The following is a 17740-nucleotide window of genomic DNA, read 5'->3' as shown; positions in this document are numbered from 1 at the left end:
TGCTTGTCCAGATAGGGGATTACCTGGAACGGATGAAAGACGTGAGGTGCAGCAAGTGCTTAACACGTTCAAGGCCCCAGCTTTAATCTCCAGCGCCTCAAAACTAAAGAAATAGTAAAGAAAACGCAACTTGAACATGTTTGATTCAGGCAAAGACCGGCAAGACAGCTCATCTGGTGAAAGCATGCTGCCAAGGCCCACAGCCTGCCCTTGATCCCTAGGCTCACATGGTGGAAGGCAAAACCAACTCCCAAAGCCGCGGCCGCATGCAACTAAGCAAGTGCTGTTTAGGAGGTAAGAGCAACTCTGTACAACAGTTAAGCAAACCTACACCAATGGTCCTGACCACAGCTCAAGACCCCAAATATAAAGGTGCATCTAGACACAGCCGCTTGGTAGAAAGCAGGAGTGCACAGAAATGCTACAAAGATGTCTCCTGGTGCAGGAGGTCTTTATGATTGCTGGCCACATGCTGGACCCCTGATCTACAACTCAGCCCCTAAAGTTATTTACTTTGTTTTCATTTCTTTAACCAAGAAGCAAACTAAACTTACTGAATCCTCACTTTGTTGGAGCTGTTTGCTATTGATTTGAGACAGTCTCCCTGTATAGCTCAAATTCTCAATGTAGCCCAGGCTAGCCTCCAACTCATGATTACCCTGAGTACTAGACAATAAACATGTACAAACAGGATCAATGAGCCTAGCAAAATGCTGCAAGCTTTAAATGTATTATCTCTTCAAAAAGTAAAACGAACATGTGGAAATCCTTTTGGGGTACCGCTTGGCAGGAGTCTGACATTGGCCAAGGACAAGGAAACGGGCTTCAGGCAGGAATCTGATACTAGGGCATAATAAGGAAGTAAATTTCCACAAGAATCTAACTTTAGGCTGTAAAAGGGGAGTAGGTTAAGGCAGGAATTTTAGTCTTAGGGTGGAACTAGGCTTCAGGCAAGATTTTGGGCTTGGACGAGGAAGTGGGCTCAAGTATTTTGGTCATTATGACAAGCCCTTTTTAACAACTAACTTGGGAGTAATCACTTCACTTGCTGCTTTGTTAGTAGTTCCTTATGGTGCTGCTTGCCGAAAATACTTGCATGTAATTAAAATGGTATAAAAAGTGGGTTAGAAAATAAAAATTTGCCTTCAGTCTCAGAATAGACTGGGGTCACACTACAATGTTGTCTAACTGTCTTTTTTCTTTTTAATCCTCACTCCTGTACTGGAGAACCTGTTGACTGACTGAGCAGGCCTGGACACAAACAAACAAAGGAATAGAAGCTGGGTGTAGTGCTTACATGCCCAGGGATGCGGAGAGCACAAGTTCAAGGCTAAACTGGGCTATATATAACAAGACCTTGCATCAAGAGACAACATGGGCTACTGAAACGACTCAGACAATAACGTACCTGTCATTCAAGCATGAAAACCAGAGTTCAGCTCCCCACCACCCAAATAAGCAAGCTTTTAATCCTAGCAGAGGCAGGCAGATCTCCATGAGTTTGAGGCCAGTTGCAGGACAGCCAAGGGCTACATAAAGAAATTTTGTCTTTAAAAGCAAAACAAAACAAAAAACTGGATAGGCATGGCAACCTACCTCTAATCCCTAAATTCAGGAAGTAAAGACAGGGGATTCCCAGGGTAACTGGCTAGCTTAGATTAGCCCAATCTGAGAATTCGAGGTTTAGTCAGAGACCTTGTCTCAGTAAATAAAGCAGAGATCAATAATGGAAGAAGACAGACCACCAATTCTAACCTCTGTACACATGCAGGCACACACACAGGTTCCCTAAGTAAATATGAATGTACAGCATGGAATGTACACACGCAAAAAGAAAAGGAAAGCAGATTTCTAAATATTAACATAGTACATTTAAAAAGAATGCATTAGACAAAAATATATAGTCTGTAATTCCTATTGTGCTGATACTTGGGAGCCAACACAGATACTCCTAAAGTACAGTACTTACCTATGAGTTCTGTGAAATAAAGGGCAATCTCAGAACAGAATTCCTTCTCTCATCCCTATGGACAAGCAGGCATTTCTCCACACATCTGCACCATACTTTCTATATCTCCCCTGTTTTCTCACTGTTAGGAACATAATTTTGTGCAGCTTGGAATAATGTAGTGTTTGCAAGACAGGAGCCAATGAGAGGCAGCTCAAATGTGTGCCAAACCCAAAGCAGGTGTTGATATGCTAATTAGCTAGGTAAGGGGTGGCAGTGATAGGCTAATGATCCCTGACTACAGGAAAGGAATGCCCAATCTAGCAGTGACCCTAGGAAGCACTACTGTGCTCCTACTGTGCTCCTGAGACAAGGCATCTCAACCCTTAAGACGGTGACAGAAAAGCCAAGGATTAAGGGTTAACTAGTGCCTGTTCTAAGTTACTGTGTATTGTGTAAAAATGGTTTTTCAGGCTATGTATGCCTTCTGCAAGACTCCAGTTCACAAGCAGCTTCTCACTCAATCTTGAAAGTGGAAAAACCTGCATTCCTGATATCTCTGGGGTCAAGCTCCACAAAAACAAATAATAAAAAGATCAAATGAATGACAAGAAAAGACAGTATAAAACAGAGTTGTGTCAGGTTTGGTGGCACATACTACAGCCCTAGCAGTGACATAGATGGATCAAAACTTCAAGACCAGCTCAGGCTAAACAGTGAGATCCTGTCTCAAATTTTTAAAATGAAATACTGAAGCTGGAAGAAATGGTACACACCTGTAATTCAAGCACTTTGGGAACCCGAGACAGGGAGATTACAAGTCGGAGACTTCGTGAAAAAGTAAATAAATTAAAGAGCAAGGTTTAGGAGTCTTTGTGCTCACAGATAAGTAAGCACTAGGGGATTAAACACAGAGTTGTCTTTGGTCCCCAAGAAGGCTGGGACCAAAGGTGGTTAATAGCCTGGTGACCTTTGTGCTGAAAGGACACCAGACTGCCCCAGTCCCTTATCTGGAGTTTGTTTGCCTCAGTCAATCTATGAGGCTATCTTCCCCCAGGCCCCTATCTCCGGGCTGCTTGTTCAGTTAACACAGAACCTATTTTACAGAAGATGTCGTTGTGCTGTGCGTGCATACACCTAAAATGAACTCTCGGGATCTGCACGAACACTGGCTACTGAGACAGGTCGAACTGAACTGCTGCTGCCTTTTTATCTTCTGCAGACTGACACTCTGATTGGTGTCAGAGAAATCTTTGAATATTATAATTTCACTTTTCCCACACTGGTCCTCATAAAAGCAGATTCAAAGCAAGTGAATAAGTCTAAACCGATTGCTAGGGAAGGAAAAGGTTTTTTGAAAGACCACTTGGATAACATGTCTTACAAAGTTTTATTAGCAAGGATTCAGAAAGTATGAGAAACACGGCAAAACGGTGAGAAAAAATGCACTCCACTTAGAACACTGCATGTCACAAATGTCCCTCAAATTTTAAATGCCTCCAATTAATCCAACTGATGGGAAAAGAATTTCCGCTCTAACATTAAGACACATGGCACCTGGCACTGTAAATGGAGATGGACCACAGCTCACTAGTCACACTCTCAGGGGCCTTCTCACGAAGGCCACGCAGGAGTTCAGTAAGAACCTGGTGCACAGGCCAGCCTCAGGATCAAGAGGGCTGACTAGAGTGGCTGCTCTAACACTGAGGCTGGCGAGGAACTGAATCAACAGAACCCATGCATGAAGCCTTCAGAAAGAAGGTGTTTCAGCTGGGAAACCACCCACCGGATAGGTATGGGGGCAGTGGGGGAGGCTGTCCAAGGCCCTTCTGGTTTTACAGCTACTGAGGCAGCATGTACTACTGAGAGTTCAAAATAAATAACCCAGACTAGGGACTCAGTAGTAGAACAAGTGTCTGAAATTCTGGCAGCCCTGGCAAACCCAGCTCAACTAAATAAATAAAATAATAATTAAATTTTAAAAAGGACAAAACAGCTAAATAGACATTTTCCAAAACTAAAAATATGGAAGAGGTCATGAACATATGCTCAACATCATTAATCATTAGCGAAATGCAAATAAAACCACTGATGTTAGACATGATGGTGCAGCTTGTAATTCTAGTACTTGAGGGGCAGAGACAAGACCAGTTACATGGTGAGCTTGAGGCCAGCCTGAGCTGTATGAGACACTGTCTCAAGAAACCAATTAATCATGTACGCTGAATTGATGCAAAGAACTCATCTACAATATCAGAACTAGTTAATAAAGCTACTGTACTAGAGGTGTGTTGAATAAGTAGATTTCAGTTGCTTTGTCATAAGAATTAACTGAGATGATAAATATGTTAATTTGCTTCACTGCAGTAACCATTTTACTATAAGCATCCTATGACATCACACATGATACATGCAATTAACTTTTTAAAAATGGTTTATTTTACTTCATTTTGTTTACATGCACACATGGAGATCAGAGGACAACTTTCAGGAGTCAATTCTCTCCTCCCACCACATGGGGTCAGGCGTCAAACAGCCTATCCAGCCCACTCAGTCATCTTACTGGCCCTAAAGCTTACTTTTTAAATATTTTTTAAACTGTGCCGTGAGTGGAGAGCCCACCTCAGTGGGGTTTTCAAAAGCACTGGGGTGCAGAGGGTGGGTACCCACACATGTGAATTAGGAAGGACTGATTAATATGAATCGCCTGACTACTGCCTGTCGCCATGCAAGCGTCATCCATCTAAAAGGTGGTAATGCTCTATACATAGCAGAAAAGGTGGTACTCCAGTCTCATGAACAAGAGTTCTGGGTATTCCTAACTAGTAGCTTCAACCATACAGAAACTTCAAAATGAGCTGGAAGGGTAAACAGGAGAGGCCAATATCTGAATTATCGCAGCCCTTTTCTCAACAAGACTGATCCCAGAACAAAGTTTAATAAATATATTTGCTTGCTTCCACAGCAAAAATTCCAACAGTCTCTACACATAGATTGTTTTAAAAGCTTCCTTATCCAGGGAACTATAAGTCAGGGAGGATTATCTTCAATAGGGTCTTTACAACCAATGTATTCCATTTCCTCTCTCACTGGAAAATAACTCTACACACTTCCAAAATCATGAAAACTATTTAGTCACCAATCTACATCTTCATAAAGAGGCCTTGAGCAAAAAAAAAAAAAAAAAAAAAAACCTCCTTAGTTCTTAATTTTCTGTGAGAAATAAATCATGAAGTTAGATAACAGTTTACATGAGCTGGACCTGTACTAAGTGGATAGCACAGTGGGTGGGATCATAAGCGCCTGAGCCAGGCTCTCCAGAAGATGTAAAAACCCAGCCCTGCAGCAGGGGGTGGAGAATCAGAGAAGAGTGGATCCCAGGGACTCTCTGACTATTAACAAACTGCAACCAACTTCCCTGAACAACCAACAACCACTGACAATGACTCTCGGGGCTTTAGCATTTACATACCCTTTGAAATTTTTCCAGAAATTCAAACATCTCACAACCACAGAAACTCTCTGCAGCTAGCAAAACCATGCATGTGCTAGAGCACGAGGCAAATCACAGTCAGCTGCTCTGGACAGTCTGAAGCAGCCCCACATCCCCACACCTCGGATTAAAACAAAACATAGTCTTATTATTTCTCTGACTCTAAAGAAAACAGAAGTCCTGAATTCTCACTACACAGGTAGCCCTCCATTTTGGGGGGGGGGGGGGGAGTTGTTCCAGATGTAGTCAAGCTGACAACCAAGTATAGCCATCACAATCATAAACTAAACTGAATCTATCTAAACATGATCACATCTGCAAAGACCTGCATTTGAAAAGAAAGTCACATTCACGGACATCAGTACTCAGAATCTGCCTTTGTAGGAAACGTACTCAACTCACATTTCCCCTCTTCCAGGATTTGGTTTCCACAGGCCCAGGCCAAAATGACTCAGACTATTCATAAAGAAAATGGGCGGTGCTGGAAAGTTTTATTTCAACTTGACACAAGCTAAAGTCATCTGAGAGGAGGGAGCCTCAGTTGAGAAAATGCCTCCATAAGATAGGGCTGTAGACAAGCCTGTAGGACATTTTCTTAGTTAGCAATCAATGAGGGCCCAGTTCATTGTGGATAGGGCTACCCCAGAGCTGGTAGCCCTAATGTCCTAGTTCTGAGCAAGCCATGGGGAACACGCTGGTAATCAGCACTTCTCCATGGCCTCTGCATCAGCTCCTGCTTCTAGGTTCCGGCCCTGTCCTGACTTCCCTCAATCATGAACAGTGATGTGGAAGTGTAAGCCAAATAAACCCTTTCCTCCCTAACTTGCTTTGGTCATGGCATCTCATCCCAGCAATGATAACATTAAATAGGACATGGGCTATCCAAAAATGGGCTCTTCTATCACACTCTCCATAGAGAAGACATTCTGTGAACCTCTGAGAGTCATTAGAGGTAAACTTAAACCTTCATCCTCAAAGAACATCATCTGCAAATACAGAGTGCTATAAGGAGACAAGTACCCAGTGAAGCACAATGCAGTCAAGAGTAATTAACAAACCATCTGATAGAACTCAGTGGTAGAAAATTTGCCTAGTGTTCATAAGACCATAGGTTCAACTCCTAACACACACGGAATAGGAGGAAAGAAAACTGTAAATGAGGCATAATATAATCAACTTCTGAATTTAGAATGCTGACTGAACTATTTCAACTTCTTTACATACGGGAAAATTTTCAAAACAACGAGGTAATGTGGGGATATGGCAACGTATTTTAACTGAAATATACAGGCTTACATCTCCCCCAGAATGAATGAGACCTAGAATTAAGAGTGTCAAAAGGTATGACCTGTGCATGCCACATTCTCTCTCATTCCCATGCCTTTCTACCGACATGCTTCTGCAGCAATCAACCAGAGGACAAACATTTCTTGGAGTGAGTGGCCCTGTCTCTGAGAAAGAGGCAGGAGAGAATCAGAAGGTAGGAACAGGCCTCCCAGTCCAGTGAACCCACTAAATCAGCAAAGGGATTAAGGGTTCGATGAATTAATTCACTCTTCAATTTATTTAACTCTTAACTCCTCCTCAATTTTAGTATTAAGATAATGACAAATAAAGCACAAATCAGTAACGGATTATATTACATTCCATAGTAAAAACATCATTCTCAGATGAAAAAATCAGCTACCATAATAGAAAAGAAAGAAAGAGAGAGAGAAAGAGAGAAAGAGAGAGAGAAAGAGAGAAAGAGAGAGAGAGAGAAAGAGAAAGGGAAAGAGAAAGGGAAAGGGAAAGGGAAAGGGAAAGGGAAAGGGAAAGGGAAAGGGAAAGGGAAAGGGAAAGGGAAAGGGAAAGGGAAAGGGAAAGGGAAAGGGAAAGGGAAAGGGAAAGGGAAAGGGAAAGGGAAAGGGAAAGGGAAAGGGAAAGGGAAAGGGAAAGGGAAAGGGAAAGGGAAAGGGAAAGGGAAAGGGAAAGGGAAAGGGAAAGGGAAAGGGAAAGGGAAAGGGAAAGGGAAAGGGAAAGGGAAAGGGAAAGGGAAAGGGAAAGGGAAAGGGAAAGGGAAAGGGAAAGGGAAAGGGAAAAGAGAAGAGAAGAAAAGAGAAGAAAAGAGAAGAAAAGAGAAGAAAAGAGAAGAAAAGAGAAGAAAAGAGAAGAAAAGAGAAGAAAAGAGAAGAAAAGAGAAGAAAAGAGAAGAAAAGAGAAGAGAAGAGAAGAGAAGAGAAGAGAAGAGAAGAGAAGAGAAGAGAAGAGAAGAGAAGAGAAGAGAAAAGAAGCACACAGCACTGATTATCTGCCCTAGGCCTGACAGTGAAAGAGAAAGCCCAGAACAAGAAAAAAGGGAGTCTGGGAGCAGGGACGGAAGGACAGAGAGTCCATCAGACAGGCAGCAGCCACACTGACAAGCAGTAGGATGGATAACCAGGAAAATACACAGCTGCTTTTTCAACCTTCAAAACTGAATCCACAAAAAGGCTAAGTAATTATATACTTAGTATTCAGTAGCCATAGAGTTGAGGCCAGCTCCCAGAACCTATCCAGTCAAAGAACATTAAAATATATATATATTATATATGTATGTATGTATATATATCACCAGGCGTGGTGGCGCACACCTTTAATCCCAGCACTGGGGAGGCAGGTGGATCTCTGAGTTCGAGGCCAGCCTGGTCTACAAAGTGAGTTCCAGGACAGCCAGGGCTATACAGAGAAACCCTGTCTCAAAAAAAAAAAAAATATATGTATATATATATATACATATATATATATATATCTTTCTCAAAACCAAATAAATTCTACAAAGGAACCATAATTATTTTAACTCAGTTCAACAATGGAGAGATGGAACACAAGTAAAATGCTAGATTTTCCTGAATTAATAATTCAAATCTGATTTGACCTTAACATAGAGTACAATAAAGTTGTGACTTGGCGTATTTCAAGCTTTTCTCTTCTAGTTTAGCAGTATCAACATGTTTATTCACAGAATTTTAAATACAACTAATTGGTGCTTAAAGATTGTACCTGATCGACACTTTTCCTGTAGTTTAAAACGTAGCCCTACTACAAAACCCAAGATTCAACTGCATGGTTTTAAGGTTTGTACAGATTGCTTATTTTGTCAGTGCTGTAGCTCAAACCCTGGACTTTGCCATGCAAGGCAAACATTCTAACCACTGAGCTACAGCCTTTTAGTTAAATGGTTAAATTCAACTTCTAAACATAAAATCAGACAACAGATAACCTGAAGCAAAATATCCAGTGGTATTATATCAACAATTATCAAATAGCATTCATTCTTGAATAATCATTTCTAGAGCACTGTGAAGTAACGTAAGTACAAACATAATACAATAAGTGTCTTACCTGGAGGAAGTGGATCTACTCTAGTCCCATCACCCACTTCCCTAGGGATTCCCTCACTGGGGCAAGGATTTGAACTGCATACACCTGGATCATTTTGTGACTGTTCAGCACCCTAAAAAGAAAAAGAATTGCATACATACATATATGATACATGAATTAAAGTTAAGTTCCCACATCTTTATATAATAGGCTCTAAATTTAAATCGAGCCAGTTTCAACATATCTGTATTAATAGGTACTTTCCCAGGACCTAGGTTCTAGAACTGAAAGGCAGCCTAGAACACATAGCAAGGCCAAGGACGACCTGAGCTACACAGCAATTCAAACTCAGCTTGAGTTATGCAACATGCTGTCTCGAAAATTCAAGAGCTCATTGGTAGAACACTTGCCTACCAAGCAAAAGGTCTTGGATTTAAACCTCAGTACCACGAAACAAAAGTTGAAATAAACCAAACACTCCTTAACTAATGAATGAGATGTATAAGACACAGTAAATGAATAAAAGGGATTTTTTTTGTTTTTGGTTTTTTGAGACAGGGTTTTTCTGTGTAGCCCTGGCTGTCCTGGAACTCATTCTGTAGACCAGGTTGGCCTCGAACTCAGAAATCCGCCTGCTGTAAACCAGGCATAGTGGCGCACGCCTTTAATCCTAGCACTCGGGAGACAGAGGCAGGCGGATTTCTGAGTTCAAGGCCAGCCTGGTCTACAAAGTGAATTTCAGGACAGCCAGGGCTATACAGAGAAACCCTGTCTCGAAAAAAAACAAAAAAACAATCAAGCAAAAAAAAAAAAAAAAAAAAAAAAAAAAAAAAAAAAGAAATCCACCTGCCTCTGCCTCCCGAGAGCTGGGATTAAAGGCGTGCGACACCACTGCCCAGCTTGGTCATTTTTTTTTTTTTTACAATTATATATATATAAGGTTTTGGGATTTTTTGGTTTTTTGGGTTTTTTTATTTAAGATTTATTTATTTTATGTATGAACACTGTCACTGTCTTCAGACACATGAGAAGAGGGCATTGGATCCCATGATAGATGGTTGTGAGCTACCATGTGGTTGCTGGGACTTGACTTCGGGACCTCCAGAAAAGCAGTCAGTGCTCTTAACCACTGAGCCGTCTCACCAGCCCACAAGGGAATATTATTAAGTGGTCTCTCAAACATACTGTCTAGTGCCCAGAATCTATAAGATGCTGCTGTCTTGTCCTACGTGGCAAGTGGGGTTCAGAGGCTGCCGTCAGGGACTTTCAGACACATTCTCAGGAGATACAAACAGATCCAATCTAAGCAAATGGGGTTCCAGCTACAGAAAACCAGAGAAGCGGCGGTTCCCAGTGCTGGCTTGAAGACAGAAAAGGTAGTCATAAGACCTGCAAAGGCTGGATGTCCAGCTGCTGCAGCTGCAGGATTACTCGACAGGCTGAGGTAGAAAGATCAAGAAATCAGGTAAATAAATGGATTCTTCCCTAAAAACCTCCACAAATCCTCGTAGGCCTTACCTTCATCTTCGCCCGTGGTAATTTAAGTGAGCAGTGTCTTCAGAAGCGCAGGCATAGGACCCCGTGGTCCCCAAGCAGTGGTGCTGCGAGGGGAGGGTTGCTGGACAGAGCGCCTCAGTAGAGACAGAGCTTGAGAGTTCATAGGCTCACCCTACTTCCAGCTCACACTCTGCTTTATACTGCCATTTCAAGGTGTCTCTCAGCTTCCTATCCTTCCACCATGCTAGCTTCCTGCTGCCATATTGCCCCACCATGATACACTCTTACCCTCTGGAATCGCAAACCCAAGTAAGTTCTTCCTCCTATTAATTGATTCTGGTCATGGTATTCTATTATGACAACAGAAGAATAACTAACACAGGTACTTTGACCTTGACCCCTGAATGGCTGAATAATATTCAGATGTGTGTAGATACCACATCTGCTCATCAATAATTACCTACTGATGGATTCTTGGTTGTTTCTACCTTTTAGCTTTCAAAATTAGACAGTACATTTTTGCTGTTAAGTCCATAAATCCATGGTACTACGTTACAGGAGCAAGAGAAAACTAGTATTTCAGCAGTAAGAACAAATTATTACTGATGTCTGCTTTAACATGGATAAACCTGGAAAACATGCTAAAGGAAAAGGCTATGCAAGTTACAAAAGGACATGTTTCACATGAATCCATTTATATGAAATGTCAATAATAGGCAAATCTAAGACAAAATATATTAGCTGTGTCAAGTCTAGAGAACTCAAACAAATGAAAGTAGTAGTTAACATATAAGGATTTTTGTTTTGTTTTGTTTTGTTTTGTTTGTTTTGTCTGTAGTCATGAAAATGTCTACAATTGACTGTGGTGGTAGCTACACATTCAGTAAATTTATTACCTCAACAGTGAGCTAGGCAGTGGTGCCACACACCTTTGATCCCAGCACTCACGAGGCAGAGGCAGGTAGATCTCTGAGTTCAAAGCTAGCTTGGTCTACAGCGTGAATAAGTTACAAAACCCTGTTTCAAAAATAAGAAAGAAAAGGTGGGAGTAGTAAGGAAAGGGAGAAAGAAGGGGAGAAAGAAAGAAAGAAATGCAAAAAACACTCATATTCAGAAAAAGACAAGAGTTCAAGAGTCAGCTAGGCAGCGGTAGTGGACGCCATTAATCCTAGAACTTGTGACACAGAGGCAGGAGCCCAGCTTAGTGTACAAAACAAGTTCCAGGATAGCCAGAAATACATAGAAAAACTCTATCTTGAAAAGTCAAAAAAGAAATAAAAAAAAAAAATCTATTAAAGCCAAGGAACATATTTAAAGTTCTGAGCTGCTGTGTAGCTAGTTGGAGGACTTGCCCAGCATGAAGGAAGGACTGGATTTGAGCCCTAGAACCACATGTAGAACAGGCGTGGTGGTGCACACACCTGTAATCCAGAAGTTCAAGGCCATCCTTGGCTACACAGCAAGTTCAAGGCCGACGCGAGCTAGAAGAAACTGTTTAAAAAGGAAAGGGGGCCAACAAGATGGCTCTGTGACTAACACTTACCATCAAGGCTTACAACCTGAGTTAGGCCCCCAACCCACATAAGGCAAAAAGAGAACCAATGATCTTTGACCTGCACAGGGGCACTGTAGCACAAGATACTCACGCCCACGCATACAATAAACAAAACAATATAGTAAGAACGGATTAAAAGAATCAAATCCAGTATAGAGTGCAACGTAGATGAGCTCTGAAAATAAAAAACTCCAAATGGCAAACAGCACACAACTCCACCTCTTGCAGTACATGAAGGAGTGAAACTCATGGGCAGTAGCAGTCCCTACCCAAGGGCGGAGTGCTATGCTAAAGGGCAGAGTTTTAGGTAGAGTTACTGTTTAGCGGGTACAAAGTTTCTGTTTGAGCTGCTGAGAAAGCTTTGGACATAATGAGGATGCTTGCACAATGGCTGAAAGTTATCAATGCCACTCAGTTCCACATTTAAAAATCCCTAAAATCTCAAAAGCCAGGTATCTTGTAACCTCAGTTCCCAAGAGGCAGAGAATGGAGGCTCAAAGCAACTTCAAAGGCAACCAGGGACACACGAGTTCCGGGCCAATCTGGGCTGCAGAGAACTTGACTTTAAAAAAAAAAAAAAACATTACATTTTATGTTATATGTTTTACCCCAATAATATTTTTTTAAAAAAATGACTTAGGCTGGAGAGATGACTCAGCAATTACAAGCACTAGCTTCTCTTCCAGAGGACCCAGATTCAACTCCCAGAACCACATGGCAGCTCAGTATTGTCTGTAACTCCAGTCTCAGAGGACCGGATGCCCTCTTCTGCCCTCCATGGGCACCAAGCATGCAAGTGGCAAACAGATATACATGCAGAAATAATCTATATACTTTGTATGTTTTATATACCACCTTTCCACTTAAGAACCTTCTCTTTATACCTAAGGCAAAAATAATCCTTTTAGGACTAGAGAGATTGCTAGGCGGTTGAGAACATGAACTGCTCTTGCAGAGGACCTGGTTCAATGCCCAAAACCCCCGTGGTTGTTAATAACCATCTGAGGGTCTAGTTCCAAGGAAGCCAATGCTCTCTTTTGCCTTCCATAGAGGCACTGCATGCACATGGTGCACAGACATACATGCAGGAAAAAGACCAGCACACATAAAATAGAAATATACAAATAGTCTTTTTTCTTACAAGAGATTTATGAAGACCCTTTTAGTAATCTTTTTTTTTTGAGACAAAGTGTGAAAACTTTCAAAGCCCCACACTCCCAGTCCTCCTGCCTCAGGACTACTGAAATTACAGGGATACACAAGCACCCTGGCCCAACATTTACTCTTTATAAATTAAACACCTAGAAGCCGAGGTTGTAGCTACATCAAAAGTCACTAACCTACCATGTACAAGACCTGGGCTCACCCCCCCAGCAAAGAAAACAATGATGATGTAAAAGTCTGGAATAATTATGTAAATTATATGTGTATTTTTCCTCTTTAAACCACTTTCTCCCAAGCCTCAATTAATCGAATCAATAACTTGAAAGAACACTGACTAGATTTTTTTTAAAGATTTATTTATTATATGTAAGTACACTGTAGCTGTGTTCAGACACTCCAGAAGAGGGCACCAGATCTCATTACAGATGGTTGTGAGCCACCATGTGGTTGCCGAGTATTGAACTCAGGACCTTCGGAAGAGCAGTCAGTGCTCTTAACCGCTGAGCCATCTCTGCAACCCCATGACTAGATTTTTTATTGCATTTATTTATTATGTATTCTGCAGGTGTCTGTGTCTGTGCACACATGTGAAGTCAGAGGACAACTTATGGGAATCTGTTCTCTCCTGCCACCCCATGAGTCCTGGAGATTGTGGTCAGTTTGCCAGGCTTGGTGGCAAGTGCCTCTACCCAGTGAGCCACCCTACCAGTCCACACATGACTTTCTATAAGAGATTGCGTGTAGGACTGTGAAAGGTAGCATGGTCCCCATTGAGCTAAGGCTAAAAGTCCCAGAGACACTGAAGGGACAGTAGGGGCTTTGCCTGCTTCCAGGCACCAGGCCCCAGTCACTAGCTGCAGGCCTGATAGATTTGTGGCCATCAGTCACATGAGGGCAATGCCCCAAGCCCTTCCACATGTAGAGGACGTGTAAGGTTCAAGACAGATCTCCATTTTAATGAGGTACCTTAGCCAACAAGCTCTCCTTCCCAGACATTCATCTCTGCAAAAGGTGTTTAACCTCAGGCCCAGCCTGAGAAGTGGGGTATGGCTTACTCATCCACTTTCCGCCATGACAAGAAATGCCTTAACACAATTGACTGTCTCTTTTCATCAGGTTCCACCATGGGGAGCCATGGAGATGGCCTCTGCTTACAGAGCTGTGGTCTAATCTTGAGTAGACAGCCTCTCTACATTTCCAGCCACAACTGCCACCAAGCTCAAGCCAAGCCCAAGATTGCCACCAGCAAGCCAAGGGCTCCCCATGGGACCAGCCTGCAGGGGGACGCCCACTCCATTCTCAGCTCTTGCACAGCTTTCAGTAGTCCCTGGGTGTCCAAGAGCCTGAGAACTCCATGGGCCCGGCCTTGTTGCCGGAACCCATTAGCCAGCTCCAGCTGTCCTGCACCTCAAACTGCGGCTTTCCCACCCCTGGAGCGGTGTCTCGGGGCTTCCCTACGACCCAACACTCGCCAGGCCCAGCCAGGCCCAGCAAGAGCACGGGGTATAAGCAAGGTCAGAATTCCCATGTCCCACCTCCCGTAACCCTACAACTGTACTTCCTTGAAAAGGTTTTTATTTGCTACTAACAAAAGGCCACACTGTTATTTGTAAGAATTCTGGAAGATTTTGTGTGGGGAGCACTTTGACTAATTGTTTGTGATTAATCATGAATGAGTCTGCCAACATCTGTCTTTGTTCTTTACTGAGGTGCATTATAACCTGACAAGCTCCTCTGCTTGCACATGCGTCCTGGAGAGAATGTCCTAGCCTAAAGAAAACAGTCTTGTCAATCACAGATACTGTGTACCATTAACTTGGCACACGAGGATTTGTGGTCACTGTTTATCTTCCTGGAAGTGGTCATGCTTTGTGTTGCTTGCCTTTAAAAGACACTGAGAAGATATACTTGCTCGCTGGCTGAGACAGGAGGAATGCCATAAGTTCAAAACTAGTTTAGGCTTCATAATGAGTTCAAGCCAGTCTGTTCTGTATAGTGAGACTGTCAAAAGCAATCAAACAACAAAAGAAACCAACAACAACTAAAAACCTCTCAACAAAAAGTAAAACCTTGTTGCCTATTAGAATTTTCAATGCCCCTGGCAAAATTGCCGGCAGATCAACGTGGTAACCACGGCTGGGGGAGTGAGGATGATTGTCGGAAAGGTAGCAAGGTATGAGGCACCATACCTAGTCTTAGGAGAGAAAGGGAGAGAGGGAGGGAGGGGGAGATCCTATCCTGACCCCCTTCTTTGATTTACCTGAAACAGTTTTGGATCTGGACTCATCTTTGTGATCTCCTTACTCACATCTGCATTACTTCTTCCTGGAGGTATGAATCTTGTTTTTTTAAAGGACTTTCCCTGCACCTGACTTGGTGCTGCAGATCTTCTCATCCTCAGCAATACTAACCTGAAAAACACCACAACAGAAACCATCCATCAACATGAATAGAGCACATTTCTGTAACTCCAGTCCCAGAAGATCTGACAGATTAGACATGCACACGTGGAGATAAACAATCATACATATAAAATGAAAATAGTCTTATAAATGGAGAAATAGTTGAAGTAGGGGAGACTTCATTAAATAAAGTGGTATGTGCAAACATGAGGCCCTAAGCTGGGAATACTCAATACCCATGTAACAGTCACTGCAGACACAGCATGAATCAGGAACTCCAGACAGCCAAAGAGAGGTGCATCTCAGGGCTGGCTAGCCAGCTGCTCTAGCCAAACTCCAAGGTTAGAGAGAGACCATCTCAAAAGATAAGATGGGCCAGGCAGTGGTGGCACACGCCTTTAATCCCAGCACTCAGGAAGCAGAGGCAGGCAGATTTCTGAGTTTGAGGCCAGCCTGGTCTACAGAGTGAATTCCAGGACAGCCAGGGCTACACAGAGAAACCCTGTCTCGAAAAATAAATAAATAAATAATAAAATAAATAAATAAATACAACACACGATAACAACAATCATGTCTGCTTTCTTCACCATTATTGTAACGGTTTGAATAAGAATGGTCCTCATAGGCTCATGTAATTGAATAGAGTGATGGAACTGCTTGGGCAGGATTAGTAGGTGTGGCCTTATTGGAGGAGCTGTTCCATTGAGGCTGGGCTATTTCAAAAGCCAGCCCCATTCCTCTGTCTTTCTTTCTGTGGATGAAAATCCAGAAGTCCTCAGCTACTGCTCCCCTGGGGACACACCAGCCTGCCTACTACCATGCCCCCCCTGCATGGTGGTCATAAGCTCTAACCCTCTGGAACTGTACTGCCCAAACTGCATGTTCTTTGTATATAAATTGCCTTGGTAACTATGATGATTCTTGGTTGTCGACCTAACTATATCTAGAATTAACTAAAAGCCAAGTGGCTGGTCCAACTGTGAGGAATTTTTTTTCTTAATTAAATCATGGGAAGTAGGAAGCCCACATTTAATCTTGAGATTCTGAAGTGGAAATAGAGACCTTTAATCCAGATCTTTTGAAGAACACACCTTCTAGCGGCAGCTTATACAAAGGACATGGAAGAAGGAAGCTTGCTTTCTTTTCACCGCTCTTTCTCCCTGGCTAGTTCATCCCTTCACTCACATTCCAGCCTACTCCTTCAAGATTTCAGCACATAACGAAGACCTGCTGAGACATCCCTCTTACGAATGTGTGTGCGTGCATGTGTGTGTGTGTGTGTGTGTGTGTGTGCGCGCGCGCGCGTGCACACGTGTGTCATATATGCAGTCAGTACTTCACTGCAACCCTTGCCAAGCATATAGTTACCAAAATCATTTGATTAATTCAGAAATATAATTTTATTCTAAGAAAGTATCAAAAATATGCTTAAATGATTCTGTATGTTAGTACCACTTGTCCATAAACAAATACTAGATGAATAAATCATCACACGCCATGCTCACAACCGAATACAGTCTTCACCAACTCCTAAACTTCTAAGTCTTTACTGCAGCTCCTCCATCTAGACATGTTCTCTTTTCCTTGGGGCTTTGACCACTCCTTCCTCTGTATGAGGTTGAAATGCTTTTCTACCTTATCCTTAGAGCATTCTGTACCTCCCAACTACCAGCTTAGGCTCCTCAAATATGTGCACTAGCTAGGCACTTTCCATGAGGCAATAAAATCTGTCCCATTGTTTCCCACAGATATAAACTTTAGAAATTGATCTAAAAATATAAATCCAAGCTGGTGGTAACTATGGCACACGACTTTAATGCCAGAACACAGGAGGCAGAGGCAGAGGCAGGTGGATCTCTGCTAGTTCTACAGAGCTAGTTCCAAGATGGCCAGGGCTACAAAGAGAAACCCTGTCTCGAAACACACACACACACACACACACACACACACACACACACACACGGCTTCAAACTCTGAAAATCTGAGAGCCAATTATTAGTACCACAAATAGAATATTCCTTCTCACTTAGTCTAATATAGCAAGTCATAGTCACATTTACAAGGACACCAAAAATATTACATAATATTATTACTTGGGGCCTGTAAACTGGACTGGCAGTTAAAGGCATTTGTCACCAAGTCTGATTACCTGTTTAATCTCCAGGACTAAGGTGTGGCAAAAAGGAAGACCCAACCTCCACAAGTTGTTCTCTGACCTCTGCTGGCACATCATAGTACACACACACACCCTCACACACAAACAAAACAAGCAAATGTAAAATCGTTAACTTTAAAATTTTTTTCTTTGGGCCTATATACATAAGGTTTATATAAATAAA

General features: G+C 42.3%; 1 protein-coding gene across 2 annotated transcripts in view; it reads right to left on the bottom strand.

The window, feature by feature from the left end:
• Nucleotides 1–17740, bottom strand: part of Rad54b (RAD54 homolog B (S. cerevisiae)) — a 56889-nt gene that overhangs the window by 37072 nt on the left and 2077 nt on the right. For both annotated transcript variants that reach the window (NM_001039556.3, NM_001256145.1), the window contains exons 2-3: nt 15260–15410; nt 8805–8916 (exon numbers count right to left, since the gene is read on the bottom strand). In NM_001039556.3, coding sequence (NP_001034645.1) covers nt 8805–8916; nt 15260–15394 — 247 coding nt within the window. In that variant the 5' untranslated portion in view covers nt 15395–15410. The remainder of the gene's footprint in view (nt 1–8804; nt 8917–15259; nt 15411–17740) is intronic.

Source organism: Mus musculus, chromosome 4 (genome assembly GCF_000001635.26).
Source record: "Mus musculus strain C57BL/6J chromosome 4, GRCm38.p6 C57BL/6J".
Lineage (NCBI taxonomy): Eukaryota > Metazoa > Chordata > Mammalia > Rodentia > Muridae > Mus > Mus musculus.
This window is presented reverse-complemented; position numbering and strand designations above follow the sequence as displayed.